General features: G+C 42.8%; 1 protein-coding gene across 2 annotated transcripts in view; it reads right to left on the bottom strand.

Annotated features, from left to right (window-relative positions):
• The window catches only part of WDR93 (WD repeat domain 93), a 47,511-nt gene that overhangs the window by 15,387 nt on the left and 15,107 nt on the right, over positions 1–17,017 (bottom strand). The window contains exons 5-8 of one of the 2 annotated variants that reach the window (XM_077774376.1): positions 13,618–13,696; positions 11,585–11,700; positions 9,681–9,719; positions 3,990–4,074 (exon numbers count right to left, since the gene is read on the bottom strand). In XM_077774376.1, coding sequence (XP_077630502.1) covers positions 3,990–4,074; positions 9,681–9,719; positions 11,585–11,700; positions 13,618–13,696 — 319 coding nt within the window. Of the gene's footprint in view, positions 1–3,989; positions 4,075–9,680; positions 9,720–11,584; positions 11,701–13,617; positions 13,697–17,017 lie in introns of those variants that run through there. The other variant, XM_077774375.1, reaches the window with a different exon arrangement.

Raw genomic sequence — 17,017 nt, 5'->3', positions numbered from 1 at the left:
AAGTCCTCGGAAGAGCGCCCGCCGAGCTATAGCTCAGGGTTTATATAGGGAGAGGGGCGAAGCAGGTGTACAGAAGCTGGAATTTTGCGGCTAGAGGTGGGGGTTGCTTAACAGTTGCTGGAAAAACCTGTTGACTGTTTTAATCCCAATGTTCGTTATTAAAGATTTGCATCTCAGGGACTGGCTGGAGCCAGGAGGAGCCAGGTTGCTCAACTCCTGACCTTTTACCAGAATGGAGTTTGAGATCAAACAATGGATGGTATTTCCTCATTTGCAGGCCCCTCACCTTTTGGCCCAAGGGAGTTTTTACACTTCCTCCACACTTTCCAGTTTCCTACAGGAAATCCATCAGGGAATCCATCCGGGAAGCCAGGGTTCAGTCTTCTCCCTGCCTCTTTTCTATCCAGCGTGCTCAGGGAGCACAGGCTAAGGGCAGCCGCCCTCCCTCCTCCTATGCCCGCAGCCTCACCGTCACCTCCTGTTTCCAGACGCCCGGATCCCCACACGAGGCCAAAGAAACGATCACGAGGTCACTACAGACCTTAGATCACCGCTGCTGGCTTCCCAGCCCAGCGAGGCCCCAAATGTGCCAGTTTCCATCACTTGTGAGGCGCTGCTGCGGGGCCCACAGTCCCAGCCTCTACCTATGTTGACGTCTGTCCAGCTGCCTTCCTTCAGCCATTTCCCTTCTCTGCCAGTCACCTTTCTTCCCACTCCCCTTCCCCCGAAAACCCTTCATTTCCTTCTTTTTCTAACTGTTCCTAAACCCACAGTAAAACGGGGTCATTTATTTTCCAGGTTCCCACCCCAGCTTTCAGATGGAGGGTGCCCAGGAGGCCCCACATGCCCCAGACCCCCTTCACCAGAAGCAACCATTGTTATTCGTTTCCCGCAGAAGTTTCTACAAGGAGACCCCTTTTGTATAAACAAATGCAAGATACAAGCGATCCTGAGCTACCATTTCCTGTACAAGATCAGCTACTTGTACCAGGATCCAAGATCAGCTACAAGTGCTAAACCCCAAGTGTGGTTCCCAGATCAGCAGGGATCTGAGGGGCTCAACCAGAACTTGTTAGAAATGCAGATTCTCGGGGCGCCTGGGTGGCTCAGTCGGTTAAGCGTCCGACTTTCGCTTAGGTCATGATCTCGCGGTTCGTGGGTTCGAGCCCCGCATCGGGCCCTGTGCTGACTGCCAACTCTGTGGCTGGGGCCCAGCTTTGGGGGTTTTAACAAGTTCTCCAGGTGAGTCAGCTCCAGCTAAAGTTTGAGAATTCTATGCTAGCCCCTTGCATTTTCCACTCACAAATGGCTTCCAGATCACTTCCTCTCAGTACTATAGACCGTCCTGACTGCTGTTGCTTTTCATTTACTAAACCTTTTTCTTATGAAATAGAACACATTCAGCAAAGAGCATAAAAAATACATATCTTAATAAATTATTGTAAAGCAAATGTCTGTCTCTACTCAGGTCCAGAGGCAGAACATTGCCTTCTCCCTGGAAGCTTCACGGGGCCATCTCCACTCACAACCTCCTGGCAAAAGAGCCCATTCTCCAGGGCTTTTACGTAAGCGCTGCATCAAGTTCGTTTTACCTTTGCTATCTACGTGTGCGTCTAAATGAGATAGCTCTGTTTGGCCTGCTTCTGAACGTTATACACAGATGGAATTATAAAAAGAGTTATAAAACTCTGTGTCTGCCCTCTTTTGGTTAATATTGTGAGATTTGTCCATTTGGTGGTGGATAGTAGTTTGTTCCTTTTTATTGATAATATTCCATCAAGTGAATATATGTTCTCTTGTTGATCGACATTTTGGTTGTTTCTTGTTTGGGGCTATGGAGACTCTTGTCACTGTTACAGTTCTTGACGTGTCTCCGCGTATGCATTTACTTGCAAACCTGTCAGATACGTACCTAGGAGGAGGGTGACCACTTCACCCTGGTTTGCTCAGGAGTTCCGTGGTTTTAGCACTGAAAGCCCCACATCCCAGGAGACCAACCCCTGTCCCACGCAAGCTGGTATGGTCGGTCACACGGCCTCTGAGTGTAACTGCTGGGTCTCAGGGTATAAATTATTGTCAACACCACTAGGTCATACCAAACTGTTTTCCAAAGTGGTTGTGCTGATTTTTATTGCTAACTGCAGTCTATGGGATTCCATATCCTCACCAACTTGGTATGGTCCGCCTCTTAGATATTGCCATCATGATGGGTGTGGAGTGGTAGCTCATTATGGTTTTACTTTGCATTTCCATGGTAACTAATGGTGTGGAGTACTATGTTCACATGTTTATTGGCCATTTGAATAATCTCTTCCCTGTTTTATACTGAAGTATCTCTTTTCCTTAATAAGCTGTAGGAATTCTTTATATATTCTCAATATGGACCATTCATAAGTTTTACGTGTTTTGTAAAAATCTTCTCCCACTGTATTGCTCTTTCATGCTTTTAATGATGTTTTAGGATGACTAGAAGTCCTTAATCTTAGTGGCCAAGTTTATCAAGTTTTTCTTTTATTATACATCCTTTTTGTGTTTTGCTTAAAAAGTCTTTCCCTACCCAGAAATCATAAAGATACTGTCTTATATTATTTTCTGAAAGCTTTATTGTTCTCTCTTTCATATTTGCTTCTATGGGTCATCTGGAATTTGGTTTTGTGTATGGTGTGAGCCAGGAGTCAAGTCTCACTTTTGTTTCCATATGGACACCCAGCACCATTTATGGAAATGACCATTGTTTCTCCCCTGCTCTGTAATGTCACCTCTGTCAGGTATCAAGTGTCCAGTTATGCCTTGGTCTGTTCTGACCTATCATGTTTCATTCATCTATTTTTCTATCTACTATAATCTATGATTTCTACGTATATTTCTATATTTTAGGTATACTTCTATTATTCACTCATCTATTTTTCTAGTCTTTTTTTTTTAAATATTTTTATTTATTTCTAGGAGAGAGAGAGAGAGAGAGAGAGATAGCGTGAGCAGGGGAGGGTCAGAGAGAGAGAGGGAGACACAGACTCTGAAATAGGCTCCAGGCTCCGAGCTGGCAGTCAGCACAGAGCCCGACGCGGGGCTCGAACCCACGAACCGCGAGATCATGACCTAAGTGAAAGTCGGACGCTTAACCAACTAAGCCACCCAGGCGCCCCTATTTTTCTAGTCTTAATTACTGTAGCTTTATAATACCTCTTGATGGAGCAAATCATATCATCATGTTCTTTTACAAGAGTGAATTGGCTATTCTTGGCCTCTTGAATTTCCTTCTTTGTTTTTCATAGTTGCAAAGTATTCCTTTGGATGAGTGTACCAGGTTTTATTTAGTCTTTTGCCTGTATAAATAATGCTGCGGTGAACATTCTTATAGATATATCTTTGAGGTTATGGGCAGGTATTGAGAGGATATACTCCATCCTCTGTCTACAATGGACTTATCCTCTGCTCCCCTTGACCTACTCCACTTGTCCTTCAAAACCTTCCCAAATATCCCTACCTTTGATAAAGCCTTTGCCTACTCCATGGGAAGGGTTAGTCACTCTTTCCTCTATGTTTTCATAGCCCTAAATGTTCACCATTGCTGCACTTATCACATCCTACAATGCCACTTTCCTTTTATTTTCCCTTGGTAGAATGGCAGCTTTTAGAGTATGGAAGATGTGTCTTACTCCTCTGTGTGCTTGGTGCATCACTGGCACTCAGCAAATCCTGATGAGTGTACTAACACGGGAATATAGAAATGAATGAACTCCAGCTAGATTCTTGTTTTTCCTGATTTTCCAATTCTGTTCATTAACCGTGTCCTTGTAACATTTATATTTTTGTCCTTAGATCCCAGAGTTTATGACTTTAAAAAAGTTTCCTTCTCAGAACTATACTTGTAATTTAGGTATTGCTGATAATAGCTAGAAAAGATGGGAAATGTGGAGGAAAGCAAAGGAAGAAAAAGCAGAAATTAATGTCAGAAAGAAAGAGAGTATTAGTTGAATTATACTAACCTGTAACTGGTTTGGGTGGTTTGATCTTCATGATGTGAACTGGAGGACTCAACTTAATGTCTCCTCTAAAACAAATGTTTACATCCTACAAGAAGGAAAAGGCATAGCTAATAAGCCAACGAAGGAGATATAACAGAATCATTAAAAACACATCCCAAAAGAAGACAGAAAAAGAGGGAAGAGGAAGAAAAACAGATGGGACAAATAGAAAGTAAATAGCAAAGTGATTTATTTAAATCCAAATGTATCAACAATTGCATTAAATATAAATGGTCTAACTACCCAAATAAAAGGTAGAGATTGTCAGATTGTATAAAAAGGTAAGACCCAGGGTACGTGGGTGGCTCAGTCCGTTAAGCTTCTGACTCTGGCTCAGGTCATGATCTTACGGTTTATGAATTTGAGGCCTGTATTGGGTTCTCTGCTGTCAGGACAGAGCCCACCTCAGATCCTCTGTTTCCCTCTCTCTCTCTGTCCCTCCCCTGCTCTCTCTCTCTTTCTCTCAAAAATAAATAAATAAACTTTAAAAAAGGTAAGACCCAATTATATGTTGTCAAAAAGAAACTCATTTTATTTTTTTATTTTTTTATGACGCTCAACCAACTAAGCCACCCAGGCGCCCCAAAAAGAAACTCATTTTAAATACAAAGACATCAATTTATTACAAATATAAGAAAAGATCCATCTTGTAAAACTAATCAAAAGAAAGATGGGGTGGCTATATTAATATCTGACATAATAGATTTCAGAGAAAAGAATATTACCAGGAATAAAAGACTCACTGAATAGTGATAAAATGGTCAGTTCATCAAGAAGACATAACATTCCAAATGTTTATGCACCTAATAAGAGAGCTTCAAAATACAGAAAGCAAAGATTCATCAAAATGAAAACTGAAATGGATAAATCTGTAATCTTAGATATTTGAATACTCCTCTTCCAATAACTGATAGAATAGACAGACAATCAGTAAGAATATAGTAAGGATATAGAAGGAAAAGCAGACTTAAATAACTTGACCAATAGTTAACTATTGGTCTAACTATTAATAATAATAACTTGACCAAAATACACATTTTTTTCAAGTGCATGTAGAACACTTACCAACAACATAAACCATATTCTGGGCATTAAAAAAAACTTAATAAATTAAAAGGTTTCAAATTATATGAAGTATGTTGTCTAGTCACAATGGAATTAGAAACCAAAAAAAAAGAAAACTATTTGAAACATCTCCAGTATTTAGCACACTAAATTAATATGCTTCTAAATACTTCACTGGTCAAACAAATTTTTAAAAAGCAAATTAGGAAGTATTTTGAGGTATTTTTAAAAATGGGAACATCTCATCAAAATATAAAGAATGCAGCTCAAACAGTGCTTAGAAGTAAATTTATAGCACTAAATGCCTATATCAGAAAAGAAGATCTCAAATGAATGACCTAGCTCTCTACCTTAAGAAACTAGAAGGCAAGGAAAAACTTAAACCAAAAGTAAGCAGAAGAAAGGAAATAATAAAAATCAAATTTGAAACTGGTCAGATAGAAAACAAAAAGAAGTAGAGACAGGGGCACTTGGGTGGCTCAGGTGGTTAAGTGTCTGACTTCGGCTTAGGTCATGATCTCATGGTCTGTGAGCTCGAGCCCCACATTGGGCTCTGTGTTGACAGCTCGAAGCCTGGAGTCTGCTTCAGATTCTGTGTCTCCTCTCTCTCTGTCCCTCCCCAGCTTGTGCTTGCTTTCTCTCTCTCTCTCTCAATCTCTCTCTCAAAACTTAAAAATTTTTTAAAAAGTGGAGACAAAGAAATAAAAAAACAGGTTCTTTGATAAGATTAATAAAATTGACAAAACTCTAGCCAAGCTGATTAAGAAAAAAAAAAGAGAAAACACAAATCACCAATATCAGAAATGAAGATAATGACATCAAAACAGATTTTACAGATAATAAAAGGATAATAAGATAATATTAACCATTTTAAGCCAATGCATTTGATAACTTAGATTAAATGGACAAGTTCTTTAAACGACACAAAATACAAAAGTTTGCTTAAAAAGAGAGAGATACCCGGAGTGCCTGGCTGACTCAGTCAGAAGAGTGTGTGACTCTCAATCTTGAGGTCTGAGTTGCAGCCCCATGTTGGGGGTAGCAATTACTTTTTTTTTTTTTTAATTTTTTTTTAATGTTTCATTTATTTCTAGGAGAGAGAGACAGCGTGAGCAGGGGAGGGTCAGAGAGAGAGGGAGTGACAGACTCTGAAACAGGCTCCAGGCTCTGAGCTGGCAGTCAGCACAGAGCCCAACGCGGGGCTCGAACCCACGAACCGCGAGATCATGACCCAAGCGAAAGTCGGACGCTTAAACGACTAAGCCACCCAGGCGCCCCAGCAATTACTTAAATAAATACAAACTTAAGAAGAAAGAGATAACCCTTTGTCACTAAAGACACTGAATTTGTAGTTCCAAAAGGAAAACTCCGTGGCTAGATGGTTTTCCTGGTAAATTCTATCAAATGTTTTAGGAAGAAATAATACCAATTCTACACAAACTCTTCCAGAAAATAGAACAGGAACACTCTAACTTATTATATGAGGTCAGCATCATCCTGATACCACAACCAAAAGATGTCAGAAAAATATGAAACTGGGGTGCCTGGCTGGCTCAGTCAGTGGAGTGTACAACGCTTAATCTCAGGGTTGTGAGTTTGAGCCCCACATTGGGTGCAGAGATTACTTAAAAATAAAATCTTAAAAACAAAATGAAACAAAACAAAAAATGTCCTTCATGAACACAGATGTAAAATTTATTAACAAAATATTGGCAAGCTAAAACCAGTCAGTTAGAGCCATTGTAAACAAGAAAGGGGACCAATGTAAGAGACAGGTTTTAATTTCTATACTAAAGGAGAAACATATTTACATATGTCTATAGTTATATATCTACACTAATAAATTAACTGCATTCTGACTGATATTGGCTCAAAAATTTTTTAAATGATGGACTAATAACCATAGAAGAAATTGAAAATATAGGACTTTTAGAGAAATAGAGGGTAAAAAAAAAAAAAGGACATCCAGCTTTCTTTACAAGGCTAGCCTAACACTAATACCAAACGCTGTTAAGAAAACCACAATAGGCTAATCTCATGTTTGAATTTATTTTATTTTATTTTATTATTTTTTTTAATGTTTTATTTATTTTTAGGAGAGAGAGAGAGAGACAGCGTGAGCAGGGGAGGGTCAGAGAGAGAGGGAGTCACAGACTGAAACAGGCTCCAGGCTCTGAGCTGGCAGTCAGCACAGAGCCCGACGCGGGGCTCGAACCCATGAACCGCGAGATCATGACCTAAGCGAAAGTCAGACGCTTAACCGACTAAGCCACCCAGGCGCCCCTCATGTTTGAATTTAGATACTATCTCTATGAATATGTAACTATCAGTTTGCTTTGCTGGTATTTTATTTGGGACTTTAATATTAGCAAAAACAAGCTGAAGCATAATTAAATGAATTATTACCAAGCATGGATTACCCAAGAATGGGAGTAAGAAAGTTTTGGAGCTCCTGAGTAGCTCAATTGGTTAAGCATCCAACTCTTTTTTTTTAATTTTTTTTTGTATTTATTTCTGAGAGAGACAGACAGACAGAATGAACAGGGAAGGGTCAGAGAATGAGGGAGATACAGAATCCAAAACAGGCTCCAGTCTCTGAGCTGTCAGCACAGAGCCCGATGCGGGGCTCGAACCCACGAACCGCGAGATCAGGACCTGAGCCAAAGTCGGACACTTAACCGATTGAGCCACCCGGGTGCCCCAAGTGTCCAACTCTTGATTTTGGCTCAGGTCATGATCTCACAGTCTGTGAGATCAAGCCCCGTGTCGGGCATCATGCTAACAGCACAGAGCGTGTTTGGGATTCTTTCTGTCTCTCTCTCTCTGCCCCTCCCCCCGACTCACACCCACACATATACTCTCTCTCTCAAAATCAATAAACATTAAAAATATTTTAAAAAGAATGTTTCAACATTAGAAAATCTATTAATGCAGTCTACTACATTAGCAGATTAAGGAAGATGCGTCTTCTCAAAAGATGAGGAGAAAGTATTTGGTGAAGGTCAATGTCCATTCCTAATTAAAACAAAAATTTTCAATGTTTATTTATATTTGACAGAGAGAGAGAGACAGAGACAGAATATGAGCAGGGTAGGGACAGAGAGTGAGGGAGACAGAGAATCCGAAGCAGGCTCCAGGCTCCAAGTTGTCAGCACAGAGCCTGATGCGGAGCTCAAACCCATGAACTGCGAGATCATGACCTGAGCCGAAGTCGGACGCTTAACCAACTGAGCCACCCAGGCACCCTAATGTTTATTTTTGAGAGAGAGCACGCGTGCACACATACGTGTGCCCACGTGAGTGGAGGGAGTGTAGTAAAGGAGCAGAGAGTGAGAGGGGTGACAGAGGATCTGAAGCAGGCTCCATGCTGACAGCACAGAGCCCAATGCGGGGCTCAAACTCACAAACCCTGAGATCATGACCTGAGCTGAAGTTGGATGCTTAACCACCAGGTTAGCCACCAGCTTAGCCACCAGGTGCCCCCAAAACTGTATTTTTTAAAATAAACGGATATAAGAATATAATTGTACACTTACACTGAAGATCAAGAAAACACGCATCGAGCTAATAACGGTGATAACCTGTGAAGAGGCCTGCTCTCTCTGAATTACCTGGCTTTTTCTAGAGTGATGTGTTCATGTACTGTTTGTATAATTTGAAATATAATGTAATTTAAAAAGAGGGAAAAGAGAGGGCTCTAGAGAGACTTCCATTGGAGGTCACCACTACTCTACTGATAAGCCTGAGTCCTCCCAAGAGCTGAGCCCCTGGAGAGCATGGTGTGCTGTCAGCCTCAAAGGGAGAGCCCGGAAGCNGGTGCTGGGTATACACATTTTAGGGGCCTCTCTAAAAGAAAGAACACAAAACTTTCAACACAAAATGCCCATGGCCACCCTAATACCATCCAATACAGGGGGAAGTATGACAGGGGAAGTCTGAGTGAAAACAGACAGTGGTCGGGGCGCCTGGGTGGCTTAGTCAGTTAAGCATCTGACTTTTGCTTAGGTCATGATCTCGCGGTTCGTGGGTTTGAGCCCCGCGTCGGGCTCTGTGCTGACTGCCAGCTCAGAGCCTAGAGCCTATTTCAGAGTCTGTATCTCCCTCTGTCTCTGACCCTCCCCTGCTCACGCTGTCTCTCTCTCTCTCTCTCTCTCTCTCCTAGAAATAAATAAAAATATTTTAAAAAACAAAAACAAAAAACAAAAACAGACAGTAGTCCTAAGTGATTGTGGTTAAAATATTACTTTTGGTAATTTTACAAAAAAATACGTGTGAACACATTGGTAGGACCCGTCACAGGGTCTTGGAAGGGGCCATACAAGTGAGGGGCCCTGAAATTTAACCTCCTATGCCTCCTTGGAAACCCATCTCCAGACAAATGACTTGGGTCAATTATCCTCAAGGATAGGGGACCATTCTCCATGGACATGAGGCACGAGATTAAGTCATAGAGAATTTGAAAATAGTGCCATAGTGGAACATTTTACTAGTATACTTGATGATTAAACTAACTTTCAAGTCATATTAAAAATCTGTGGCATGTAAATTGAATCTGTTTCCCTGGAGATTTTCTTTAAAGTCCCTTACCGTTTCCAAATTCTCTGAAGTCACGGAATCAAGAGTATTCTGAGGATAAAAAGTGAGAAATTAATTCACAATAGGCTTGCTGTATGTCACACACACACACACACACACACACACCCCTTTAATCTCTTTCTTCCCCTGTTACTATTCTCAGTAGTGACCTCATTCGGTAGAAACGGAGGATCCAAATTTGTGTGGTCCTCTGGCCTGATGGATTTTAACACACCATCCCTACTGTCTAAGATCTTAAAATGTAGTAGGGGAAACTGGGAATAGTGATCAGAGGAAAAATGAATGAACAGAGGTAAAGAGATCGGTCAGGAGCCTATTATAAAAATCTAAGTGGAAGTGAATATTCGTGATGGGTAAAATATATTGACGACGTTGGCAATTTCATTTAACCAACTCTAAATGTAATTCATAGCCACCAGGACTAGCCCTGGAACTGGCGTTAGTTGGTTGCTTCTCAGTGTATGGAAACTGGGTGAATTATGGTGAGAAATACCCTTTTCCAAGTAGTTTTCCCGGTTAGATAAGAAATTAAACCCTCGAAAAATGTATCTGTTGGATACTGACTATGATACTGTGCAGTTGGTTCATAAGGTTGGTTAATAAGGAGCAGAAAGTATGTTCTTAACAATCCAGAAAATTATCATCCAGTTAATTAAAAAAAAACTTTTACGCACAGAAGGATAACTAAAAATCAAGGTTGTATGTGGGGAAATGCCCAAAACGATGTACAAGAAATAAATTCTGTTTTGTTCTGTTTTGTTTTAGAATTTATTTCTGAGAGAGAGAGACAGCATGAGCAGGGAAGGGTCAGAGAGAGAGGGAGACACAGAATCTGAAACAGGCTCCAGGCTCTGAGCTGTCAGCACAGAGCCTGACACAGGGCTCCAACCCGCGAACCGTGAGATCATGACCTGAGCCGAAGTTGGACACTTAACCGGCTGAGCCACCCAGGTGCCCCTGAATTCTATAAGAGTTTAGAGGAGGAAGATCTCTGGGCTGGTAACTCTTCCAGTGGTCAGGACTACATCCCCCTTTGAAGACCTCCACTAGGAAGAAAAGGCATTTGTTTGAAGCCACTCAATGAACTCAGCCATGAATGTGAGTCTCAATCTCGCTCTCCTATATTAATAATTTCACAAGTCTTTAGCACCTGATACGGTGTGTTTTAAAAGCTCACCCAATTAATAATTGTTGTTGGTTAGAAACGAATAAATGCATATTGGATGGATAAGCAGATCAGGTCTCAAAATAATATTTACTGGGGAGCCATATTTTAAAGACACAACACAAGGCCCACATATAATGAAATGGAAATGGGGGCCTGTGGCTGGCTCAGTTGGTAAAGCATGCAACTCTAGATTTCAGGGTTGTGATTCTGAGCCCTGTGTTGGACATAGAGATTACTTAAAAAATTAAAAATATAAAAAATAAACTGAAATGGCAGCATTCCCAATTTCTAAGAATAACATGAAGAATGTATGTACCATATTCCTCTCTATCGAGAACAACCTGTTTATACCATAGTCTGGGAAATCCAGGGGAATGCAAGGCATGAAGGGATTATTTCAGCCCAGATGGGGAAAAAATCACCAATGAGGCAGAGTCAGGATAAAAGACACCCCCTCCACCCCCCCAGCCAGGAAATACCTGGGAGTGGTCTTCGTGGAGGCAGCTCTCGGACAAGAGACAGGTGAGGCTCCCCCCTGCTAAAGTCACCTCTATTGTTTAATATTTTAACCAAAGCGAATCGATTTTGGAGTCATGGGCCGGCAGGCCTGTTGTCCTTACAGCCTCCACCGGACCCCATTCATCTTGAAATTCCAAGGAGGAATTCGTTTGGATGTGGGTCAAGGGTAGGGAGAAACCTATCAGTGGGAAAGGGAGATGTTTCCTACCAGTTGCAGCTGCTTGACTTTCTTCTTTGGATTTATAGCAGGTTGGGGGTGCTCCACTTCCTTGACCCAAGACTCCTTGGGCAATTTATACACATCCAGCCAAATATCTCCGGCGCCTGCATTGGGAAACCAAGGAATCGTTGAGCAACCTCAGGCAGGCGACAAGTCTCCCGTGAGGAATGGCCTGTCTTCTCAGAACCCCTGGCCTGGAGACCCGCAGGCACCCTGGGAACGGCACCTTTGACAAACTGAAGGTGATGTCATTGCAAGTCCTCACTCAGGGAGAGCTGGAGAGCCCCTCCCATCGGGCCTCCGCCATCTGAAGGAAACAGGGCCCCTCATGCTCACAGCACTGATATAACTGTTTTTAACCAAGCTGTCTGCTCTGCCTGGTCCCCATGTTTTCTAGGCTTCAAATGGTAAATTCCACCAGCATTTTGTCTTACAGCTTTTCCTGTCCGGGGAGGAAGGTGGTATAAACAGACTCAGTGGCTGAGAGGGGCATGGCTAAGGGCTAGAATTGGGAGAGCTCCCTTAAGAACATTCTTCTGGGTGATATTAGAAGAAATCGCAACCCATGAAGTGGCTGTGGGGCTTTAACTCATTATAGAAACACACTCAGCTTGGGGCGCCTGGGTGGCTCAGTCGGATAAGCATCCGACTTCAGCTCAGGTCATGATCTCACAGTTCGTGGGTTTGAGCCCTGCGTCAGGTTCTATGCTGACAGCTAGCTCAGAGCCTGGAGCCTGTTTCAGATTCTGTGTCTCCCTTGCTCTCTGACCCTCCCCTGCTCACACTATCTCTCTCTCAGAAATAAATAAAACATTAAAAAAAAGAAAGAAAGAAACACACTCAGCTCCTGTACAGACTTCCTGCCAACCTGGGAAGGCTTGCTTTCCCATGGTGTGGGGATCTGGCTAAGTGTTCTCTCTAAAAAGTAGTTATCTGGACGCCTGGATTTCAGACTTCTGGCCCCCAGTCCTCCAAGAGAATAAATATCTTTGGTTTTGAGCCACCCAGTTTGTGGTACTTGGTTGGGGCCGCCCCAGGAACTACTATAGAGTATAAAAGCTTCCTTTGGTGCATAAAGCATTATGAAATATATGCTTTCTCAAGCACTTCACGTTTGAGGGGCCTGGGGCAAGAGTAGAGAGGCTTGGAGTTAAAAAATCAAGCTAAGAATCACTTGAATAAAATACATCCTATCACCACAGTAATAATTACAGTATGGAAGATCCAAAGACGAATGCTAGAATTGGTGGGCCGTAGTTTAAGGGGAAATCGCATAGGTGCGTTGCCCCCAAATTCTTTGATCCTCCTACCTCTAGGAAGAGAGGCTTAGATCCTCTGCCCCAGGTGTGGTCCGGGCGTAGTGACTTGCTTCTAACAGAGTGTGGGAAGGGAAGTGTATTATCCGTGGAGGAACCCGGCACATACCAGTTAAGTAGGCGACGGGGCTAGCAGATACACCCCGATGTTCAGTGACAAGAGCACTTCAACCCTGTGGCATCTCCCCCAAATCCTTAACCCCGGTTGAATCGTGAGAAAAATATCAGGCAAATTGAAATTGAGGGACATTGTGCAAAATACGTGATTGGTATTCTTCAAAAGTGTCAAGGGGTGTTCTTCAAAAAAGGGTCAAGGTCATGAAAAACAAGGAGAGACCAAGAAATTGTCACAGATGGTAGAAGACGAAGAAGACACGATGAGTAAACATAATATATCCTGCATTGAGCCTTGGGACTGAAATATTAGTGGAAAAGCTGGTGAGAAATATGGGGGAGAAAACCCTTTAGTTAATAGTATTATGCCAATTTCATTGCTTAATTTTGACAAGTGGTCATGTTTAATGTCGGTATTGGAGAAGCTGGGCAAAGGGTGCAGGGGAAGTCTGTGCCTATCTTTATAGCTCTTCTGTAAATCTTTGCAGTGCTTCTGTAAGTTATTTCTAAATAAAAGATTTGGGAAAAAAGGTGGTTGTCTGGAAGGGACTGCAAATCTGAACCTTCTCAACAGCCTTTGGTTAATCTTGCCTTGTAGGAGGAAGGCTGCGAAGTCCCCTCCGTGAGAGATCTCCATCTTCAGACAGGTGGTTTGCTTGCTGGTATCATCCTGAAAAGAAGGCGGGCAGAAAGAGGGAGCTCAGCCTGAGGACAGAGAGGAATGTGTTTCGGGGTCTTTTAGGGTTGACACTGGGGAACATAAATCCTTTTAAAGCTTGTGACACAAACAGATGCCTCAAACTGCTTCATACTACTTCCCGTTTCTGTCCGGGAGTTGGACAAGATCGTATGTAAAGAAGCAGAACTCGATTTTCCGCCTCAACGTTTTTGGACTCGCTTCCTGGTTTCTTAAATACTCCGGATGATGGTGGTGATTGCATACTATCTGTTCTCCTGGTCGAAGCTGCAAACTATAAGGACCTGTACCAGCACTCAGTTATTCAAAAATGAGATGAAGTTAGTTCTCCAGGACACTGAAAACTCTGGTCAGTTACTTGAAGAAAGGCTCTATCTCGACCTGAGCAGTGCCTCCCGCTGTCCTGGCTGCTATAACAAAATACCATGGACTGGGTGGCTCACAAACAATAAACCTTTATCTCTCACAGTCCCCGAGGCTGGAAACCCAAGGTTTCCAAGGACTTCAAGAACCTGGCCGATGCAGTGCCTGTTAAGGGTCCATTTCCTGGTTCACAGATTTCCTGTCTGCCACATTCCGGCCATGTCTTCACATGGTGGAAGGGTTGAGGGAGCTCTCCCGGGCCTCATATAAGGGCACTAATCCCTTGCCCTTGCCCTTGATGAAGACACTGTTTTCATGAGCAAAACACCTTCCAAAGGCCCCACCTCCTAATATCATCACAGTGGGGGCTAGGATTTCAACCCAAATTTTGCAGGGACATAAACATTCAGTCCATAACAAGCAGAGACTGATTGTAACCCCAGTATGAAATCTACTCAAATTTCAGGCCACGTGAGAGACTCCATGTTTATCCTTGTCTGTGGCTTGCTCTTTAATTTCCTTAATTGTATCTTTAGAATAACAAAGATAGTTATTATTAGTATTAGTATTTTAAGTTTATTTTGAAAGAGAGAGGATGAGGGGCGCCTGGGTGGCTTAGTCGGTTAAGCGTCCGACTTTCGCTTAGGTCATGATCTCGCGGTTCGTGGGTTCGAGCCCTGCGTCGGGCTCTGTGCTGACTGCCAGCTCCGAGCCTGGAGCCTGTTTCAGTCTGTGACTCCCTCTCTCTCTGACCCTCCCCTGCTCACGTTGTCTCTCTCTCTCTCGCCTAGAAATAAATAAAAAAAAAACATTAAAAAAAAAAAAGAGAGAGAGAGGATGAGCAGGGGAGGGGCAGAGAGAGAGGGGGACAGAGGATCCAAAGCGGGCTCTGCTGACAGCAGAGAGCCGGATGCGGGCCTCGAACTCACGAACCGTGAGATCATGATCTGAGCTGAAGTTGGATGCTTAACCAACGGAGCCACTCAGGCACCCCAAAGATAAGTATTATTATTAAGACCTTTATTCAGGTTCTGTGCTGAGAGCTTGGAGCCTGCTTCAGATTCTGTGTCTCCCTCTCTCTCCTCCCCTGCCCTCCCTCTCTCTCAAAAATGAATAAACATTAAAAAAAAAAAAACTTTATTAACAGGTGCTTACATTTTGTTGACTTTTTGGAAATAAAAATCAAGTTATAATGTTTTACTGCAAATTAAAAACGAGGTGCTTAAAAATCTCAACTTGGCTAGATATGAAACAATTTTAAAGCCTTTCAAAGGGTATATTTTTAAAAAAAACAGGCTTTTTGAAAAACTCATTTGGTATTACCAAAAAGAGACATCTTCAGGTAAAATTAAAAATCAGGGGTGCCTGGGTGGCTCAGTCAGTTGACCCTCTGACTCTTGATTTCTGCTCAGGTCATGATCTTGCATTTGGTGAGATCGAGGCTCACGTGGGGCTCTGCCCTGCAGTGTGGAGCCTGCTTGGGATTCTCCTCCTCCTCTCTCTGCCCTTCCCCTGCTTCTGCAGCTTCTTTCTCAAAATAAATAAACAAACATAAAAAATACTAAATAAAAACCAGATGGTGGCACAGATAATGGTACTGGTTCCAGTTGTCTGGTCAGCGGTGGAAAAACAAGCACTTAAGGTCTTCAGCTCCAGTCTCTCGTTTGCCCCTTACTGCTGGGATTTCATAATCATTTCTTTTCTATTTCCCCCACCCGCCAATCCCCTCCCCTCTGGCAACCACCGATCACTTCTCTGTATTTAAGAGTCTGTTTGTTTCTTTTCTTCTTTTTTTTTTTAATTGCACATATGAGCAAAAGCATATGGTATTTGTCTTTCATCTTGTTTTGCATAATACTCTCTAGCTCCATCCATGTTGTTGCAAATGATAGGATTTTGTTCTCTTTACATGGCTGAATAATATTGTGTGTGTGTGTGTGTGTGTGAGCGTGCGTGCGCGCGTGTGTATTACATCTTTTGTATCCATTCATCAGTCTATGGACCCTTGGGTTGCTTCCATACTTTAGCTACTGTAAATATTGCTGCAGTAGACACAGAGAGGTACATCTATCTTTAGTGTTTTCATTTTCTTTGGTTAAATCCCTACAAGTGGAATTACTGGATCATTTGGTAGTTCTATTTTTAATTTTCTGAGGCACCTCCACACTGTTTTCCAGAGTGGCTGTACCAGTTGGTATTCCCAACAATATTGCAGGAGGGTTCTTTTTTCTCCACATCCTCGCTAATACTTGTTATTCCTGTCCTTTTGAGTCTAGCCGTCCTGAGAGGTATGCGGCGATATCTCATTGTGGTTTTGACTTGCCTTTCCCTGATGATGAGTCATGTTGAGCATCTTTTCATGTGTCTATTGGCCATCTAGATGTCTTCTTTGGAGAAATGTCCGTTCATGTCTGTTGCCCATTTTTTAATTGGATTATTTGGTTTTTGGGTGTTGAGTTGTATCAGTGCTTTGTATAGTTTGGATCCTAACTCTTTATCAGGTGTATCATGATACACCTGCTCGGCCTTGGGAACCAGGAAGTCTCACCTGACTTCTCGGCTGCTTTTGTCCCTTTGCCATCTTACGGCTTAGGTTTTTTGGGCATTTGCATCAGTAATATAAGTTGCGGGGTTGAAGTGGCTGCTGACCTCGGCTCCCATCTCCTTGATTTTCCCCCAGCACAGGCTCTCTCACTGGTCTACCTGGTTCTGCGCCCTGCTCGTCAGCCCCCTCTGTCCATTCTCCCTGCACAGGAGGGTTGGTGCGGTGTGGTGGGTGCCTGCGGAGGTCTCTGCGTGTACGCAGCGGGGGGCTTGCCTGCGCCGGGCCCAGTGCTGCGGGGCCTGACCTTCAGGGGCACCCTCTGACCCCTCATCCCTTCCCCCACTCTCACTAGGCGGGAATCCCGCTGGTGATCGCATGGAGGCTTA

The sequence above is a fragment of the Crocuta crocuta genome, unplaced genomic scaffold, assembly GCF_008692635.1.
Source record: "Crocuta crocuta isolate KB4526 unplaced genomic scaffold, BGI_CrCroc_1.0 scaffold7, whole genome shotgun sequence".
NCBI lineage: Eukaryota > Metazoa > Chordata > Mammalia > Carnivora > Hyaenidae > Crocuta > Crocuta crocuta.
This window is presented reverse-complemented; position numbering and strand designations above follow the sequence as displayed.